The sequence below is a fragment of the Numida meleagris genome, chromosome 2, assembly GCF_002078875.1.
Source record: "Numida meleagris isolate 19003 breed g44 Domestic line chromosome 2, NumMel1.0, whole genome shotgun sequence".
Lineage (NCBI taxonomy): Eukaryota > Metazoa > Chordata > Aves > Galliformes > Numididae > Numida > Numida meleagris.
In genome coordinates, this window is record NC_034410.1 from 39,855,532 (window position 1) to 39,873,478 (window position 17,947).

At 40.7% G+C, this 17,947-nt stretch overlaps 1 protein-coding gene across 1 annotated transcript in view; it reads left to right on the top strand.

Moving 5' to 3' along the window:
* The window catches only part of TGFBR2 (transforming growth factor beta receptor 2), a 63,872-nt gene that overhangs the window by 32,462 nt on the left and 13,463 nt on the right, over positions 1-17,947 (top strand). The window contains exons 2-4 of the mRNA XM_021386359.1: positions 3-44; positions 11,674-12,470; positions 16,749-16,890. Of these exons, the coding sequence (XP_021242034.1) occupies positions 3-44; positions 11,674-12,470; positions 16,749-16,890 (981 nt within the window). The remainder of the gene's footprint in view (positions 1-2; positions 45-11,673; positions 12,471-16,748; positions 16,891-17,947) is intronic.

Genomic DNA, 17,947 nt, shown 5'->3' on the forward strand with positions numbered 1-17,947 from the left:
CTGTACAGGTGAAGAGTGCAACGATGTTCTTATTTTTTCTGCAGGTGAGCTTAATAATTTACTCTTCATTCCTGGGCTCTGCCTTGCACGTGATACGAAGTCTGACTGTAAATCCAGTGGTCTTTGGAATTGCATTTTGTGGAGGAAAACTTCCATGCGACTGGAGACTTTCCGATAGTCTGCTCAACACATTGCACTAGAAAGTCACTTGAATGATAAGAACAAGGTGCTCAGAATTGTGCCATTGACACACCCAAATGCAACATGTTATGAAACACAAAGAAAATACTTAACATCTAGCTTCTTCTAGAAGTTTTATTGTCTTAATGTAACATCTTTCTATAGCGGTACTATTGAGTAATTTGATAGGATCCGAATTTAAAGACAGCTCCTCTGTGGTGACTGCCTTTCTCCACTTCCCTTGTTCTGTGTTGGACTTATGTGAAGAAGCACAGTTTCCATCACTGTTGGATATGCTACCTTATGCTTACTACAGTACAAAGTAACGTACGCATGAGTGGCTTTTCACCCTTCTTCCCAGCCTTTCAGGAAGTCTGTACAGTTAAGGCCAGATGTGCCAAGAGGTAGCTAGAAGGTCTTTGCCCACATTGGCCCAGGTTGTCAGTGTCTGGTGCTACCTTCTCACCTCTTCCTCATCTCTTCCCCAGGCTTAACCAAAAGCCAGACAGCCTGACTGCTGATCCCTGGCAGTCTGGGCAACTGTTGGTCAGGTGGGCTTTGAAGGATTTGAGGCAAATATTGATATTAATCTGGACATATTTGTAGACCCAGGACCTAATTGTATCAGATTGCCTTGACTGAATCAAAGAGAACGTGTTCGCACTGAAAAGACCTTGCTTTGTGTAAACTGTTTAGAGTTTTTGTACAAAGCTGGCCTCACCCTTGTGGATTTTGGCTAATTTGTTAAAAATTACTCATACTCTAACTGTTTCTCCTGGAGCCGTATGAGCTGAATGTAATCACTCTGACAAATGCGTATCTTGTGTGTGTTTGCAAAAAACATTCCGTAAATTCAGCACCAACTGCTTTCATTCCCATCTATTCTGAAGCTGTTCCTCACGCTTCCAGATCAACCTAAAAGGCTCTGTAGTGTAAATGAAAGGAAAACCTTACCTTTTTCATCCTAATTCCTTTCACTCTTTGTAGTGAAGGTTTTCCTTCTGTGTCATGTGCTGTGGCTCATGAAAGCTGTGCCCTGCATTCGCATGTAGAAAGGGAATAACTGCATATAAAAATTAAAGTAGTGCAAAACTTCAGTTTGTAGCATTTCCAGTTCATTCGCAAACACAAGCATTAGCTCCAGTTGGGAGGGGGGAGAGTTGAGGCTTTGTCATTCCTTTTTTATTGTTGTGGATTAGTGTTTCTTTTAAATGAAAACAGCCCCTTTGGGTTGCTTGCCTGGTTAGCCATGGCAGGAAGACAAACGATTTTTACAGTATCAGACATGCGGTTTCCTGTCTGTGTTTAACTTTGAGCAGAACATCACAGCCAGCTGGTCCGTGGCTCCTCCAGACAACTAGATAATAGCCTGTAATAATTTTGCCTTTGGAATGACTGTCATCCAGATCTATTCTGTACATTGTTCTTGCATTTTTTTTGTCTCGATATTTCTTGTACATCACAGTAAGAATTTTTGCACTGTTTTTGTACACCTTACAGCTTTAATGAGTGGACGAAAGCTGCTCTAAGAAAGCCTTGAAATACTTGACCTATGTAGTGACTGCTCATTTCTTAGCAGAAACTGGAACAATAAAAAAGGAGTGTACTCTTTCACCTCATAATCACAGCCTTTCCTTTCAATCTGTTCCTATAAAAGATCAGCACTGTAGCTCTTCTTCCTCCTGGATATACACTTAAGACAAACCAGATATATTTTGTTCCTGGTGTTCATGAGGTAAGAAAGAAAATTGCTAGTAAGGCAATAAGTTCTAGTTTCCACCAGAGGTTAGTCACTACATTCCAGTGATTCACCACTGAGCTGGTATTGCTTGTAGAAGATCTGATTTATGGCACTGTTGACTTGTATCAGTCTTGACTGCAAAGGGTAAACCTCCTGACTCTGTTTTTAGACACAAACATCTGAAGCTTTTGGGTAGTGGGAGGTATTGTGACTCACTGAAGTGTGACTTTAGAAATGTTTGAAGTGGTTAGATCCAAATCAAATGGCTGTCTTTTGTATGGACTTTTGTTTAAATTGTCAATCTGCAAAATAAACAAGGCACAGTCAGACATGTGCCTTAAGATGCCTGTAGTTCTGCTGTGTCAGAGGGCTTCTGGCCCTGATGCTGATCCCTGGCATTTCAGGCCACAGGCAGTTGGTGAAAGATATTGTGCACAGAACCAATCCAAACAGTATGCTGCGGTTCTTGGAGAAATAATGTTTGGGAGACAGGTAACCACTGCAAATCTGACTACCTGGTGTTTTCTTTTTAATTCCTCTCTCTTTTACCAAACAAAATAGTGGGTGCCTGGCAAACAACTTACACCATTGTGGTGGAAAAATGTTTCTCACAGCAAAACTGCATGCCAGTCAGTTTTTAATTATTATTTATTCAGATGTCTAATGTCAGTGTTAGCAGAAGGCAAAGCCAAGGAGCAAAAACACTGGAAAAGCTCAGCCAAGGAAGGGAAGAAAAGGCCCCTGCTGGCAAGGGAGAAGTTGACAGGTTGGCTAGGCGGAAGACAGGGACCTTGTCATGCTGTCTTGGAAAAGATGAGCACAAGACTGGACTACAAGGGCTTTTTTCTCTCTGATGTCTAGTTGTGTGTGGTGGATCTCCTGCACAAAAAATTTTGTGTTGGCTTCTTACACTGGTCTGTCTCTAGCTGTTTGCACAGTTTCAGGCGTCCCTTGGTGTTTGGTCAGCTTTGCTCCTCAGCATTCTTTCACTACACCATCTTCCAGCCAGTGTGAGTATGACAAATCCGTAAAGGTTTTCTTAATAAGCAGTCACAAACTATTTGTCTGAAGACAAGGCTACCCAAAGGAATAGGACTCTTCTCCTTCCAGCCTTTGTGATGTATTCTTCATGGGCAGAGAGGACCAGGCACTCTCTCTGTAGCCAAGGATTTGAGATGCCTGTACACTGTGCAGTGCATGACCTACGTGTGTGCAGTGCAGCATCTTCCTATCATGTAGGCTCATTCATCTGCCTATAAAAGAGTGACCCAGCACTGGAGACTGCAGACAGAAAAATGAATCCTTTAAATCACGTGTGTATACTGTTTCATCATATATACTGTTATCCCAGGAATCAAGTTCAAACCCAAGCAAAAATGCAGAGATTTAGAGAAGCATGTCAGATCTTTAGCCCATCTCAGTTTTGTTTAAAAATATTTCCTTCTGATAATTTGCTCCATGATCATTTTTCATCCTGCCTGTTATGCTGTGCTGTACAGATATCCTTGCATTTTGCAGCTGACATTCAGGTAGACTGTTAGTTCCTTAGTGACTGCCAGGTGAGGTCTTTACTTGGGCATTCTCACTGCACTTTACCATAATATGGGATAAACTTTTAGCAGCAGTGATGTATACAAGTTTTAAAGATTATCTGAATTATCCGAATAGTTGCACTAAAATAGCAAAACTTCAGTGATAGAGATGACTGATGGGTCAATAAGAATTCGTGACAATAATGAAGCTAACTTGGGAGATGTGGCAGAGGAGAGGAAGATGTGCTGATAACAATCTTCATATAGATCATAGTTTTCCTTAGTCGTTAATTGAGAGTATAAGAGATATAAGTATGTGATTAATCAACTGTGGCTGAGTCATTTGCCTGGACAAATTACAGCATTTAGATAATCAGTGTGTCATGTTGCAGTTGCTCACTGTATATGGATGTTACCTGGGAGACCTGATGTTTCTGCTACCTGAATGGTCGCAAGCATGCATGCATAGTGCTTGTCCAGCATTTCGGTTGCAGGAGATATTGATATGTTTTAGAATTTCCTTTACTTGATATCTCTCGCTTGTCTCTAACATGTTGCCCCTGTCTTTTCCTTTCTTTCTCTCCTTTTCCTCTCCCTGCTAGACTCAGAGCTTTAGATTTTAATTGACCACATAGGAGGATGTCAGACTTAAGAGCATAATTAAGACCTGTGCACAAACAGCCACCAGGCCATAAATACTCATGTGATGAATTTTCCAGTGCTCAAGGAACAGCAGAAGGGACATGATTACAGCTGAACTGCTTGCAAGTGGATTTTAACAAAGGCTTTCATTAATCTGTTTTTCTGTTATCCAACTAACATGTTGAGAAGTAACTGTCTTCCAGCTGCCCCATAAAAGAGGTCAGTAGCGTTACATAATGTTGCACAGAGCTCCTCACTGCTTGTATATTGGCATTGTTCTCAATGTTTCCTCTTAGTATTTGCAGCCACAGAGTCCCACCCAAAGCTTGCAGCTGTATGCAACCAAAGGAGAGGCTGTCTAATACTGAATGTGTGATTCTTGTAGTGGAATAGAAAGGAAACACAACAGAAAGAGGCAAAAGAAGCCAAAATATTGTTTTGCTCTGTTTTCTTTATATTGTTTGCTTCGTAGGAAAATAAGCATGCGGAGCTCAGATACAAATTTGCATAACAACAAACTAGGCAGTGCTCTTCAAGCCTGGTTGGTATATTTGTTACAATTTGCATCACTTGAGAGCTTAATAAGTGTGGGAATGTGGCCAACCTTTTATCAGGTTGTCATGGTAGAGACTTTAATAATTACAGACAGAAACAAACTGTAACTAACACTGGCAACATAATATTTTGGGAAAGGTTGGAAGGTTGAAACTCAGGCTGAGAATAAAAATAGTGGTTAATGTGTGGCATATGTTGGAACATATTGAAGCTGGAGAGATTGATTTGTTCCAGAAAACCACCAGCGAACAGCGGCAGACGCAGTGCTGTGTAACTGAGGCATGTATCACAGAAACTTGGTCACATCATGTAAAGTTAGAACATGTCAGTTTTCATATTCCTGAGTAGGAAGGCTCAGCTACGAAGTCAAAATCCATGACAGATGTTGTGTACACAGAGTTGAGTGACCTGGTAGAACAAGAGATAAGAGAATGCATTGAGGGGTGGGTGCTGTGTCAGCAAACCAATGAATTATACTTTTTAGACAGCATTGAGGGAATAAAACAGCAGCAGACTATTTGTTCTGTGTTAGAACTTAAAAGTTTCTTACACTTTCCTGAGTACTGAATAGTATACTTGGTAGTCAGTTGAAAAATGAAGTTCTGCTTACAATAGCTAAAATAGCCATTTCATCATCACTGCCCAGCCTTTACACTCAGGTTGGCCATCCAGAGGTAACCTGAGTTGCCTGCCACCCATCCCCATGACATAACTGAGATGCAACTGTTAGATGCATATGCATGACTCTTCCAACATGTAATTAGGTCATCTAATTGGAAGTTCTCCTCGGACATAACAGAGATGTCTGAGTCCTGATCAAGGGTAGTCAGTGCTGAGGGCAAAGCTTCTGGTCACCAAGGGAGAGCAGTAGTGAGTGTGTCACAGCTCTTCCAAATTGCTCATACTGTTGCCTTACTTACATCTCTGGAAAAGATGTGGTGGCACTGGGTAATGGCCTCAAGCTGTGCCAGGGGAGGTTTAGGTTGGATATTACGAAAAATTTCTTCTCAGAACGAGTGGTGAGGTATTTGGAAAAGACTGTCAAGGGAGGTGGTGGAGTCACCATTCCTGGAGGTGTTCAAGAAGCGTATGGATGTAGCACTGAGGGACATGGTTAGTAAGCATGTTGAGGATAGGTTGGCAGTTGGTCTAGATGATCTTAGAGGTCTTTTCCAATTTTAATGATTCTGTGATTCTATAAAGTGCTGTGAGGGCTGGGCCCAATTCACCAGCCAAATGCTGACTGCTGTGTTGATGTTCAGACTAGTGAGTAGCCAAAAGGTCAAGGGAATGAGTTCTCACACCTTCGAGCAAACATCCTCGGCCCCCAGATTCTGAGCTATGAGGATGCCAGTGCTTCAGAAGCTCAGCTGTAGAAGCAGGCTCTAGAGATGGCTGTACCCTGTCACTTCCACTATTGTTGAGCCCATGCAGAAGGACAGGTATGCCTGACAACTACCAGTGCTCATACCTCTTCAGAAGGCTGCTTCAGCAGATCCTGTCACTGGGCTTTCAGATGCCCTGACAATATCCTCTTTAGGCTAAATATGAAAACACACATCTCAAATACGAACTACTGCCCTTTACAGTCTTGGTTTACCTAGTACAAAAAAAAATAAAAAATAAAAAATAAAAAAATAAAAAAAAATCTTGTCAAATTCCGTAACTGGCTTTAGGAATTTAACTTTCAGGAAAGTCTACAAAAGATGCCAAGGTTTATTTTACTCTGAATAGCAACGTAGAGTCTGCTTTGGTTTTAAAATCTAGTAAGCTACATCTTCTGCCATCACATGGTTCAGTATAGAGAGGAAGGGATGGAACTGATTTTCTGCCCCACAAAACTATGAAGTTTTAAAAAATTTCTTTGTCTCCAGCAGGGATGGAAAATGAAAATGTTTCCAGGAAACTGTCAAGATTTAAAAAAAAAAAAAAAAAAATGCAGGTTAGTTTGAAGTGCAGCATTTGAGTTTGATTATTTCCCAGTATTTTGTGTTGGAATTAACCACTTTTCACAGAGGAAAAAGCACCCCCTTCCCAATAAAAACAATTTTAAAAAAATACCCCATCTACCCACTACACAAAGCTCAAAAAACAATGCTCGTAAAATTAGCAGAAGTTTCTAAATACAAAAGTTGGATCAACTTGCAGACCACTTTCATTCACAAGCCACAGGTTTCAGAGAAAAGTGCAGGAATGTCTTGTCTAATGGAGTTTCTGTTTTGATAACCAACATTTCCCAATTTAAATGTTTTACTGAAAGATTTCTGAGCCATTTTAATTCTAAAAAGACCTAAATCAGGAAGAAACATGAGACAATAAGCTACTGAATTTCACTATCACTTGAGGATTCCTCTGTAAAATAAGTTACCACAAGCAGCTGCTCAGAGTCTGTGAAACTTCGTTTCAATGAAAATAAAATATTTTATGGGATTAGTTTTCATCCAGGAAGTAGCACTAAAGAGATGGGCAGACCTCTTTATTTTATTACCTAGGGTTTTGCCCAGAAGTCAGTAAGCGCATAAGATTCAAAATCACGTTTTGCCTGATTCAAACTTATCAGAGATGGAAAGTTCCTCCCTGAATCAAACAGAGCAGAACTTGAACTTGGAGCTCCCTAGCCCAGACTGGTCCCCTCACTGATGGAGATTCAGTGCTCACGTGTCTTGCCAAACTGCAGCATTTGAACAGAATTCTGTTTATGCAAAACATTCAAAAAGTGTTAGTTTTCATTCCAGTGTGGAATTGAAACCAAACTCTGAAACCTCAGACTTGCTGCAAAACGGAGTTGTCCTTCAGTCAACTCAAAGGGCTGCTTTGTGTCTCAGGAGCTTGCAAAATAACTGGATCACAGGCCACCTTCTGGGTCCAGATTTTGTGACTGTGTGTTTCTGAAGGTTTTTAAAGCATTAGACAAGCTTGCAATCCATCAGTATTGATATGTCTAGCCTCAGTTCTGCTGGTATGGAATATATTCTTGCCCTGCTACGTGGCATTGACTAGCAGATGAATAGGCAGCAACTTCAGAAACAACACAAGCAGTAACAGCTTTGAAGTAGTTCTGTCAGTAACAACTGTGCACTTGTGCTGCCCTGTGCATTAGAGCATGGGTCCCAGTTTTATTGACATTGTTTTATCTCTTGTTTCCAAAGTTCAATGACACCAAGGTCAATCATAGACATCACGTCCAACCTAAAATAATTTACGGGCAACCAATGTTGTGCCTTGAAGACTTTTGACTGAATGCCATTTCCGTTCTCCTTGGCACCTGAGTCCTATTCCCTAAGGGCTTAGGTAGTGCTAAGGGTTGTGCAGATGGCTTGTGCTCAATTTAAACCGCACACAGGAAGCTTTCTTTTAGCGAGACTTCTCTATTGTTATGCTATATTAATAGGCTCTTTTGAAGCTTGAGAAAGAGCTGATCTGCTTGAATGATAGTTCTGGGTGGGGAAAGTTATTTAGGAGCATGTTGGCAAAACCTGAAAGGCTGTTTTATTTAACCATTTCCTTGCCTGCTTGTTCAGTCAGTCTTTGCTCATAACAGTGCCCAGAAAGAGGGAGCTGCACTCCCATTTTTGAAATTATGGGGTTTGAGTCATAGGTATTTATTTATAAGCAATGAACATGTTTATTCTTAGATTCCTGCAGTCAAGCCAGAAAATGTTGGCTAGCCACTATGCAAACATGCAGATATACTCTTCATTTTGATCCTGCCCTGACTTGGTATGCAAATTCAAATCAGAAGTACCTCAAACTTAGTTTGTGCTGGAGGGGTTGATTTTGTTTTGCTCATATCAGAAGTCAAAATCAGAGGAGGTACCAGAGGTGCCTTGCTTGGGCTGACCCTCAGTGCCACCAACTATTCACTGTTGCTGTCACCTTTAATCCTGCTGGCAGGCATCTCTGTCCCCTCCTTCTAAGCCCAGGGTTTTGCATGGCCAGTCCTGAAGCCCAACTCTCTCTGTTTGGTGCTTGTTCTTGCTCTTCCTAAGCCTTGAGTGGGACTTATCTAGTGTCTTAAAAGCTGAAAATGAGCATAACTCCCTTCTTGCACCCTAGGTACAAGATGTGTAGCCATGTGTTTTTTACCCCCTGCCTCCCTACTTCCTCCACAGGACACTACCAAAGTGGATGGGTCACTTTGCAGCAGTGGTGCAGGATGATACAGTGCTTAGGGGAAGTGCTCAGCTTCTGATTTGATTAATTTTTTTTCATTCTTTTTCAAGTGACATTTGCAACATCAACAGTTTCTATCTTCTACCCAGAAATTCCCCTGCACCACAAGCAGAGCTTTCCCTTATGCAAAAAGAGGAAGAGCTGAAGAGTCTGTGAAGTCTGCTAAAGACTTCTCAGCTGTAGGCCAAGCTAATACAGCCTGCACTCAGACACTGTAGGAGTAACTGGAGACCCTCAGTGTACTCATAACGGTAAAGAAATAGAGACGTACATGAATTGATTCTCAATTAGACCTGCAAATGTACCCAACTACTTCAATCTGCCTGATGTCTAATCCATCTCTTTTTTTTTTTCCTCCCTTATTTAGAAAGATATCTGTATTTCAGATACCTGAGCTGCTTACTGCACCTTTGTGGCAAAGTAGAAGGCCTTAAAGTGTTCTAAAAAGGCATGTTTATCTTTGTTAAAAAGTAGGCCACATGATATAGATTGCGGATGACATATTACTTAGTTGCAAGAGCAGAATCCAAACTTTAAGCATTCTTTTCTGTGGCCAAGGGGAGAGAAAAACAATACACACAAACAAAGGCAGAACTCTAAATGTTCATCAGAAGTGCTTTATCTGATTTATAGAATTGTGGCCTTCTTGCAGCCGGAACTTGGAAACAGAGCACAACAGTCAATCCTCTTCCAGAGTCCAGAGTTTCCCTAGTGCTTTTAAAAGTAGATTTCCTGAGAGCAAAGAATTCTTGTGAGAGTAAGCAATGTAAATCTTCTGTTTACTGACACTGACATTGGACTTTCTAAATATATTCCTTCAGTAAAGGCCATTAAAACAAATGTTGAGAGGCAGAAGGGCTGCCTGTAATCTGTGATTGTACGTATGAGTGTAGACTTGTTACTAACGTTCTGTTACTGGAGGAAATTGCTTCAGAATAAGGATTTGTGGTTTGCATGGGTGTGGAAGAAGGGTTAGGCTTAAAAAGTTGATTTGCATGAATGAAATAAATTCATGTCTATGTAGGTGAAGCATGGGTGCTGCTAATTAGTGCCATTAAGCTGTGCTAGCTGGGAATGTTGGTGTTAGAAAGATACTTCCTCTTCCTTGAAATCCTGTGGGAGATGCTAGGATTGAATTACTTGCTCTACTGCTGATTGATGAACCTTTCAAACAGAGGAAGCACGTCCTGGTTTGGGATTCAGGCCTTCTTCCAAAAAAAGAACATACTCTTCAGATGTCCTGTCACCTGCCTTTGAATAGCTGAGGGCTCCTGCTGCTTGCCAGCTGTGTTTCCAATGTAAAAGGGATTACAGATGAAACTGAAGGGTCAGAGGTATCACTTACTCTAATTGTAAATTCTTTATCCTCACCCTTCTCAGCACTGCTCACCTTCTTTTTGAGAGACTTTTCTTGTGCACCACTGAGGGGATCATAGACTTGTGTCTAATGTAGTTAGTGGCAATTTCCCTTCAGAGCTTATTAGGCTTTTCTTTTTCTTATTGACTTTTTTGGCTCTATACGGAGAACCTGAGCCAGTAACATGGTCATAAGCATCTGCCAATGTTGTGCTGCCAGCATTTGCTTAACTTTGGTTGCAGCATCAGTTGTTTTAGTCCATTCACACTAGACTCTCAGGGCTTCTTCCAGTAAGTCCCCTCCACTGCAGAATGATAATGCAGTACGCTTACTGTATTATAAGAAATACAAGAAACAGGCTAACAAAGTATGTTTTCATGGGTCCAGTCAAATCAGTTTCAGATAAGCATTGACTCTCCTTTAATGTGTTTTCAGAACAAAACTCTTTTCATTAAAAATGTTTATTTTCCCTAAGACTTAGCTCACTGTGAACTAGAAGGATCATTTCTAGGGTTGTAAGGGCATCCCTCAGCACTAGAATATGTTCCTCACTGTTCCCAGGACATATCTCTATTCAAAAATATGTCCCTGTTGTCCTTCTATTCCCTATCCATATGTGTTTCGTCTAAGAATATGTTCACGTATAGGCTGCATCAGCTAAGGTGTTTGGAATGAGCTATCTGCTGTTTTCCAACAGGGTAGCTGGTGTACGGCCAGCAAGTGACACACACAGGATGTTTTCAGTTACATAAATCCATGCAAAAAGTGCATGGTGAGTGACAGTTCTCAGATATGCCATACATGCCTAATTGTGCCTGCAGGATTCAAACACCTGTGCAAATGCAGGTGTTGGAATCTGTTGTGGCAGTACTCTTTCACATTTATCAAAGTAAGAGAATGAGTTTTGTTTTTCAGACTTATACGCAGGCATATATTTTGTGCTTGAATATTAGCAGGCAGTATTCGTGCATGGACAGGCTTCCTGATGTCTTTATATGGATCTTACTGAGATATATTGGATCTGAAATGGTAACTGGACAACTGGGTATTCATATGCTACATTGTCTATTACTTATCCATCCAGTTTTTTCATAGAAAGATTAATGTTTTGTTGTAATCACTGGTTAAAGGGGCAGAATATATCACTAAAATAAGTGCAGGAGACTTTGGCTATTGTCTTCAGGAAAGGGAAGATTTTGTCCATAATGTATTAAGAGCTTGAGAGAAAAACAAACCTATTAAATTACATTAGTTTCTTGTTCATTCTAGTCTGGCTCTCTGTAAAATAATCAGACAGGGAAGTCCTGGTAAGTGAAGGCCTGTATATAAAACAACATTCTGAGATAAGGAAGTAGTGATGGTTTTTATTACATCGTGTTAGTGGAGGAAATCAAGTAGGGCATGCTGGATAAATGTTATAGGTTACTGACAACTTCCTGTATACATAAAGCTGTGCTGTCATTTAATGTGTTCCTTCCTTCTGATCTTTACAGATCCCCATAAGCCAGAGGAGAAAGATGAAATTTCCAAAGTCACAATCATAAGTCTTGTCCCCTTACTGGTGATTTCTGTTGCTGTGATTGTTATCTTTTATGCCTACCGCACTCATAAGAAGAGGAAGCTCAGCAAGGCCTGGGAGAAGAACGTTAAGCCCAGGAAGCATAAAGACTGCAGTGATGTTTGTGCCATTATGTTGGATGATGACCACTCAGACATCAGCTCTACCTGTGCCAACAACATCAACCACAACACAGAATTGCTGCCCATTGAGCTGGACATTGTTGTTGGCAAAGGAAGGTTTGCTGAAGTGTATAAAGCCAAACTGAAGCAAAACACATCTGAGCAGTACGAAACTGTGGCAGTAAAGATCTTCCCCTACGAAGAATATGCCTCCTGGAAAACCGAGAAAGACATTTTTTCAGATGTAAACCTTAAGCATGAGAACATCCTCCAGTTCTTGACAGCAGAGGAGCGTAAGACAGATCTTGGCAAACAGTATTGGTTGATCACTGCCTTCCATGCTAGAGGAAACTTGCAGGAATACCTCACACGACACATTATCAGCTGGGAAGACCTCTGGAAACTGGGAGGGTCCTTGGCCCGAGGGATTGCCCATCTGCACAGTGATCACACACCCTGTGGTCGCCCTAAAACCCCTATTGTGCACAGAGACCTAAAGAGTTCCAACATCCTGGTGAAAAATGATTTAACTTGCTGTCTCTGTGACTTTGGGTTATCCCTGAGGCTGGACCCTTCTCTTTCTGTGGATGACTTGGCCAACAGCGGTCAGGTAAGTTAAAAGTTTGAAGAGGTGTGTTGTGTGTTAGACCAGTTCATTTGTCAGTTCCTGGGGAGAGAAGACAGGGAAAAAAAAAACAACACCCATGCTGGCATGTTTACTTAAAATCATCAAAAATAAAGGACTGTTGTTTTTTTTTTTTAAATAAACAAATAGGCTTTAAACCTCACATTAAAGCAACAATGAGGGAAGTGTGAGTGTGGTGAAGATTTTGTTCGGATCAGAGAGCTGCCTGCTTATATGACACCACCATCCTTTCTGTATCTTTACAGTGAAACATGTAAGAGCTTGTTAGCTACAATTTGTGACACTGCTGCAATGCACACACACAGGATGAGGATGTGCTTCATATTCTGAAGTTAAGCCACAGTTTTTTGGGCCTGTTAGCACTAGATTTGTGTGAGTAGGACTACTGTGTCAGTATACCCCAGAATATGTGAAGTCAGTCCTCTCTGTCCTCAGCATGTGTAAGCAGACAATTGGAGAGGTAAATAATCATATTAAAAGGCCAAAAATAAACCTATTTAAGATTATGGGACTTCCTCCACATGCAAGCAAATGCAATAATGTCAGATGAAAATAATTGCCCTGTTGTTGCTTTTTGAACTAAGAAGCATGGATAATGCTCATCTCTGTCACAAGCATGCCATGAGGATATTTGTGAATGCTTTGAAGTTTTTCAAATATATCTCTTAAACATTGTCTCTTCTGATGAAAACTCCTGTCGTGGAAATTGAGGCCATTTCTTAAGTGAATAAATTCCTAGTTATGTACCACATATAATTATATGTAAGTCCCATCCAAAGCCTGCCCATTTACACTGACTTCTACTCAACATGGAAGTAATATTTTGATTTAGAGATATTTCAGGGACAACTCATCAAACAGTAGTGTTCTGTTGAGTTCATGAGAACTTTCCTGTTGTTTATCAAATTAAGATCTTTGTCTTAAGATCTTTGAAGTCTCATTAGTATGAGGCAGTTGCCCTGATCTCATTTTGAAAGGGTTTCTTAACCAGAGTCAGGAGTGAATGATGACCAAGGAAAGCATATTTAAAGTTATACAAACACCACTCACTGTATCGTTTCTCTTCAGCATGCCAAACCTTTTTGGAGTCCTGTGAAGTCGTACCATATTGACAGTTACAAGACTGATTGGAGTACAGCAAAAGCAGAGTATTTGGCAGTGTATGTCACAGGCTTTGAAATTTAACCCCACAGAGACTTTGCTTAAAGCCAACCCATATTTCAGTCTGATTTCTCTGGCATTGCTCACACACAGTTGGAAGTAGGAGGATAGCATTAACACTGCCACTCCCACAGTCCACACAGACACTGACAACAAAGTGCAGCGCTGCCTAGAGCACATTGCTGCTTTAGAATTGGTGCCCTTGGGCACTCGGGGTGAGACCCACTGTTTTACTTTGTTTAGCTTCACTGAATCAGTTTTGGGAACAAATTAACATTATTCTTCTCCGCAGCAAAGAGTAAGATGATGTTAAGTGGCTCCACATAAACCTCCACCTCATTTCTTCTGTGCACAGAAGCACTATCCTCTTGAATGTGCCAACGTGCCAACTTCAGCGCTGTTTGTAGCTTTTGCCAAAGAGATTTTGCACAAGAATTTGCCATTTGTATCATTTCTGAACTTTACATTTTCACTAAAACTCTTTCCATCAGGAGCTCCAGTTTTTGAAGTTACATAATGGAGCTGACATACATTTGAATTCAAGGAAGCCTCTAGTTTCCTGTAAAATGAATAGAAAAATTTAAGTATTTTACCATTTTTCTGGTCAGCCTTGGACTACAATATTCAAGGCAAGTTGTTAGTATTATAAAACTATCTTCTTTCCCATCTACACAACTACCTTCTAGGTGATTGAAATGTAGCCATTATTGTCTGTACAATACCAGAGTCCTTTATGACTGACTGGAAACCATCTTTTCCTCGGACTTTGTGGTCTTTGCAGTTTAGCTATTTGGCCATCCACAGTGGTTAACATTTGCAGACGTTACTTAATGTGAATACATAAATCTGGACCCATGTCCCATTGTGTTCAGAGGACTGCTATGTGCCAGCAAGGCCAGATGTTCCTCATCTCGACAGCATCAGCAGCCTCATAACAGATGGTCCTCCTAATCACATAGAGAGGGACAGCCACTGCCCCTCTGAGTGACACACCTCAAGGTACAAAACATCCTGAACAACTTGAAAGAAATGTAAGGTCTCCAGTATAAAAGTTCCAAAAGTCACAAACTTTATAAAAAGTACTGCAGGAAGAAAAGTGTTCCCTTGCTGGAAGTTTTGGAAGAGAAGACCAGAAAACAGACTGGTCTTTGCAATGAGAAAGTGCTTAAAATGTCTTTGAGACCCAGAACTCAAGTTTTGCAAGATACAGGAAAAGTATCTTCGACCCAAAGACCTCATAATCTAAATTCAGATAAAAGGACAGAAGCAGAGTTGAACAGCTGATGAATTCTAAGCAGGATGGAAAGGGGGTTGGCTTGATATCATTCTTAACGTCATTTTAAATTTTCTCTGCATTTTCAGTTGTTCTTCTTAGTTATAGAGCATGAGCCTCCATTGTACAACAAAGCTGCAGAATCATTTTCACTGCTGCAAAGAGAGGGTGAAATGTTGCCAAACTAGAACTGTTTTTGTGACGATGTTAATTATCTGTATTTAGGCAGCATTAACTCTTACTGAAAACAGCAGGTTGTGGGGCTGGGGAGCTTCGGGACATAGTGTGCCCAAATCTTTTCTAATGCTTTGATGGGATCTGCTTTGGAGAGAGGCTGTGTTGGGGAAGAGATGGGGCTAGGAACAGCCTCTGCTGCAGGGTTTCCATGTGTTCATGTTCAGTAGGGCAGAAAAGTACCAGTGAACTCAGTGGTGTTGGGACATGGTTATCCCAAGAACCTCTTTAATGTGTTGGTGTTGTTCATGTTTGGCCGTAATTTTCACAGATTCCATACAATAGGGAATTTAACTTTTGGACTGATTTCACAGATTTTTTTTAGCTGTCCTCTAAATAAAGACCTTGGTACTGCAACCATTTGTATATCTTTAACAAATAAATTCTCTGATATTGCACAGTCCTATGACAAAGCAATGTCCTTTGTCTGTACTGCTGTCTTCTTAGAGGGCATTACACTTTTTGTAGAAATTCTTCCCACGTGTCCTGAGCATGGAATGATAAGGTGTGTTTCCAGAAGCATGCCCAATGCATGTCATAGGACAATCTCAGGACTGTGCATTTAGTATGTAGCTGCCTTCAGTTGCAGACCCAGTAACTGAAATGTTCTTTTGCAGTCCTGCTTGCCACTGAGCTCTGGACCAATGGCTGTAGTGCACTCTACAAATAGCCTTTTTTAACCACAAGTCCTACTGCATCACCCGCTTCTGCTTGTTCATTTTTTTCTGTGATTAAGCAGTCTCCCATTTGAAGCTGTCCTTGCCTGATCTTATTATTTTTGGACTTTTTCCAGATGGGGAGAGAAGGAGAGCAATTTTTTTTATACATTTATTTTTTGAAATCAACTGTTCAGTGATCCAGTAATTATTCCTTAAATCTATTCTTGTGATAAGAACAGACACTTAAACTTTGCCTTCAGTAATGTAAGGTCATAATCTAGACCTCAGAAAAGCTGCTAAAATCATCACTGAAAATTGCTGAATATGCATAAACTTTATGGAAATGGCTTTTCAAATGAAAAGGGCCAGTTTTTGGTTTCACTTAAAATGTGTGCTTGTGCATTCAGTACTTCTTCACCAGCTTTCTTGTGCCAAGCCTGCATTTACTACTTTCATTTTAAGACCACTATGAAAAGCAACTGTTCTCTCTATAATATGCAGTGCAAAGGAATACAATGTGTTTCTTGCTCATCTGAAAAACACTTGGTCAGTGGCAATTGCTCCAGGCCCAGAGGACAAGAGTTTATCTCAGTGAGCAGCCAGAGAGTGAGAAAGCTTGTCAGTGTTAAAAACATTTGCTTAAGGAACTACAAAGGGCCGCTGTTCTTGTTTTTTTTGTTTCTTTGCATTTAACATTTTTTCTTTACCAAGGGAGGTGCAAGTAAAGTTGGTAGTCAAGACAATGCCAGATTCTTTTGGCAGTAGAAAGCATGACCTGTGCCAAGTATGGCTTGCATTTTTGGATACGTGTCAAATGGCACCATTTCTATGAAAGCTGAAGTCAAATCACAGCAGAATCCAAAACATGAATTACATTTGCAGCTCATGAGCTCTCCCCTGTTTCCTCTCCTGCAGGTTGGCACAGCTAGGTACATGGCCCCTGAGGTCCTGGAGTCCAGGATGAACCTAGAGAACATGGAGTCCTTTAAACAAACAGATGTGTACTCCATGGCTTTGGTCCTCTGGGAAATGACATCTCGCTGTAATGGTGTTGGAGGTAAGCACCATCAGTTTCCTTATCTCTAAAAGTATGTTTGGATAGACATGCTCTTGTGGTTATCTGTGGGTATGGGTGATGAGGAAATTGCTCCCCCGTTGCTGTAAAGATAAAATCGCTGTTAGTTAAGCCACTTCTAAAGGTTTTTAATGCCTATTTTTCTTTAAACTACAGCATCTTTAGTAGCCATGGATTGACTCAGTCTGCCTGTCCTCCCAAAATACTTGTTAACATAAGAAGATTTGAAACACTTGGACCTGATGATCTTAGAGGTCTTTTTCAACCTAAATGATTCATGGAATATTAAAACGGAGAAGTGATAACTGTCCCCTATTTGCCTTCATGGAATGTTAACTCTGAAACTGAATGAGGGCCAGTTAAGTGTCACATTTGCTAATTATCATTTCAGTAAGAGCCATTGTAGGCATACAAAAACCTTTCTGCTTTCTTGAAATCCGTAACTGCCACTTGTCATTTTCTGGGATGTTGCAAGAGATCATCCACATGAGAAACCAAGGGGTCTTCATTGTATAAAGTGCAGCAACAAAAATAAGTGGAACTGAATATCAAAATAGCTCCAAGAAGAGCTAGTGTGCTTGTCCATATTCAGACTTTGTTCAATGAAACAAAATCTCCATTTCTACTTTCCTAAAGCTGACCCAAAATTCCCAGTATGCTGCTCTAGTATGTGTTAGAAATCAGAAAAGTTGTTGTTGAGATTCTGCATTATGTATTGCCATATTTGAAGATTTTCACCTTACTTCAGGGACTAGAATGAGACTAAGTTACATATACAATTTTTCAGTCTGCTTTTATTGTCTAGCAATCATTCCAGCAAAACTCCAGGACTCGCACAGGCAGTCTAAGAAGCAGGGCTGTTGCATAAAACACTAACGTGGATATTATGGTAGTATGTGACTATATTTTGATTTGTTACCCCTCTCACAAAACCACATAGGTTCCCTTTTCATTGGACGAGGCACAGTTGAGTCTTCAGGGGCTGCAACAGAGACAGGACAGTCAGTAGAGTACTACAGTACAGGGAACGTAGTGTACA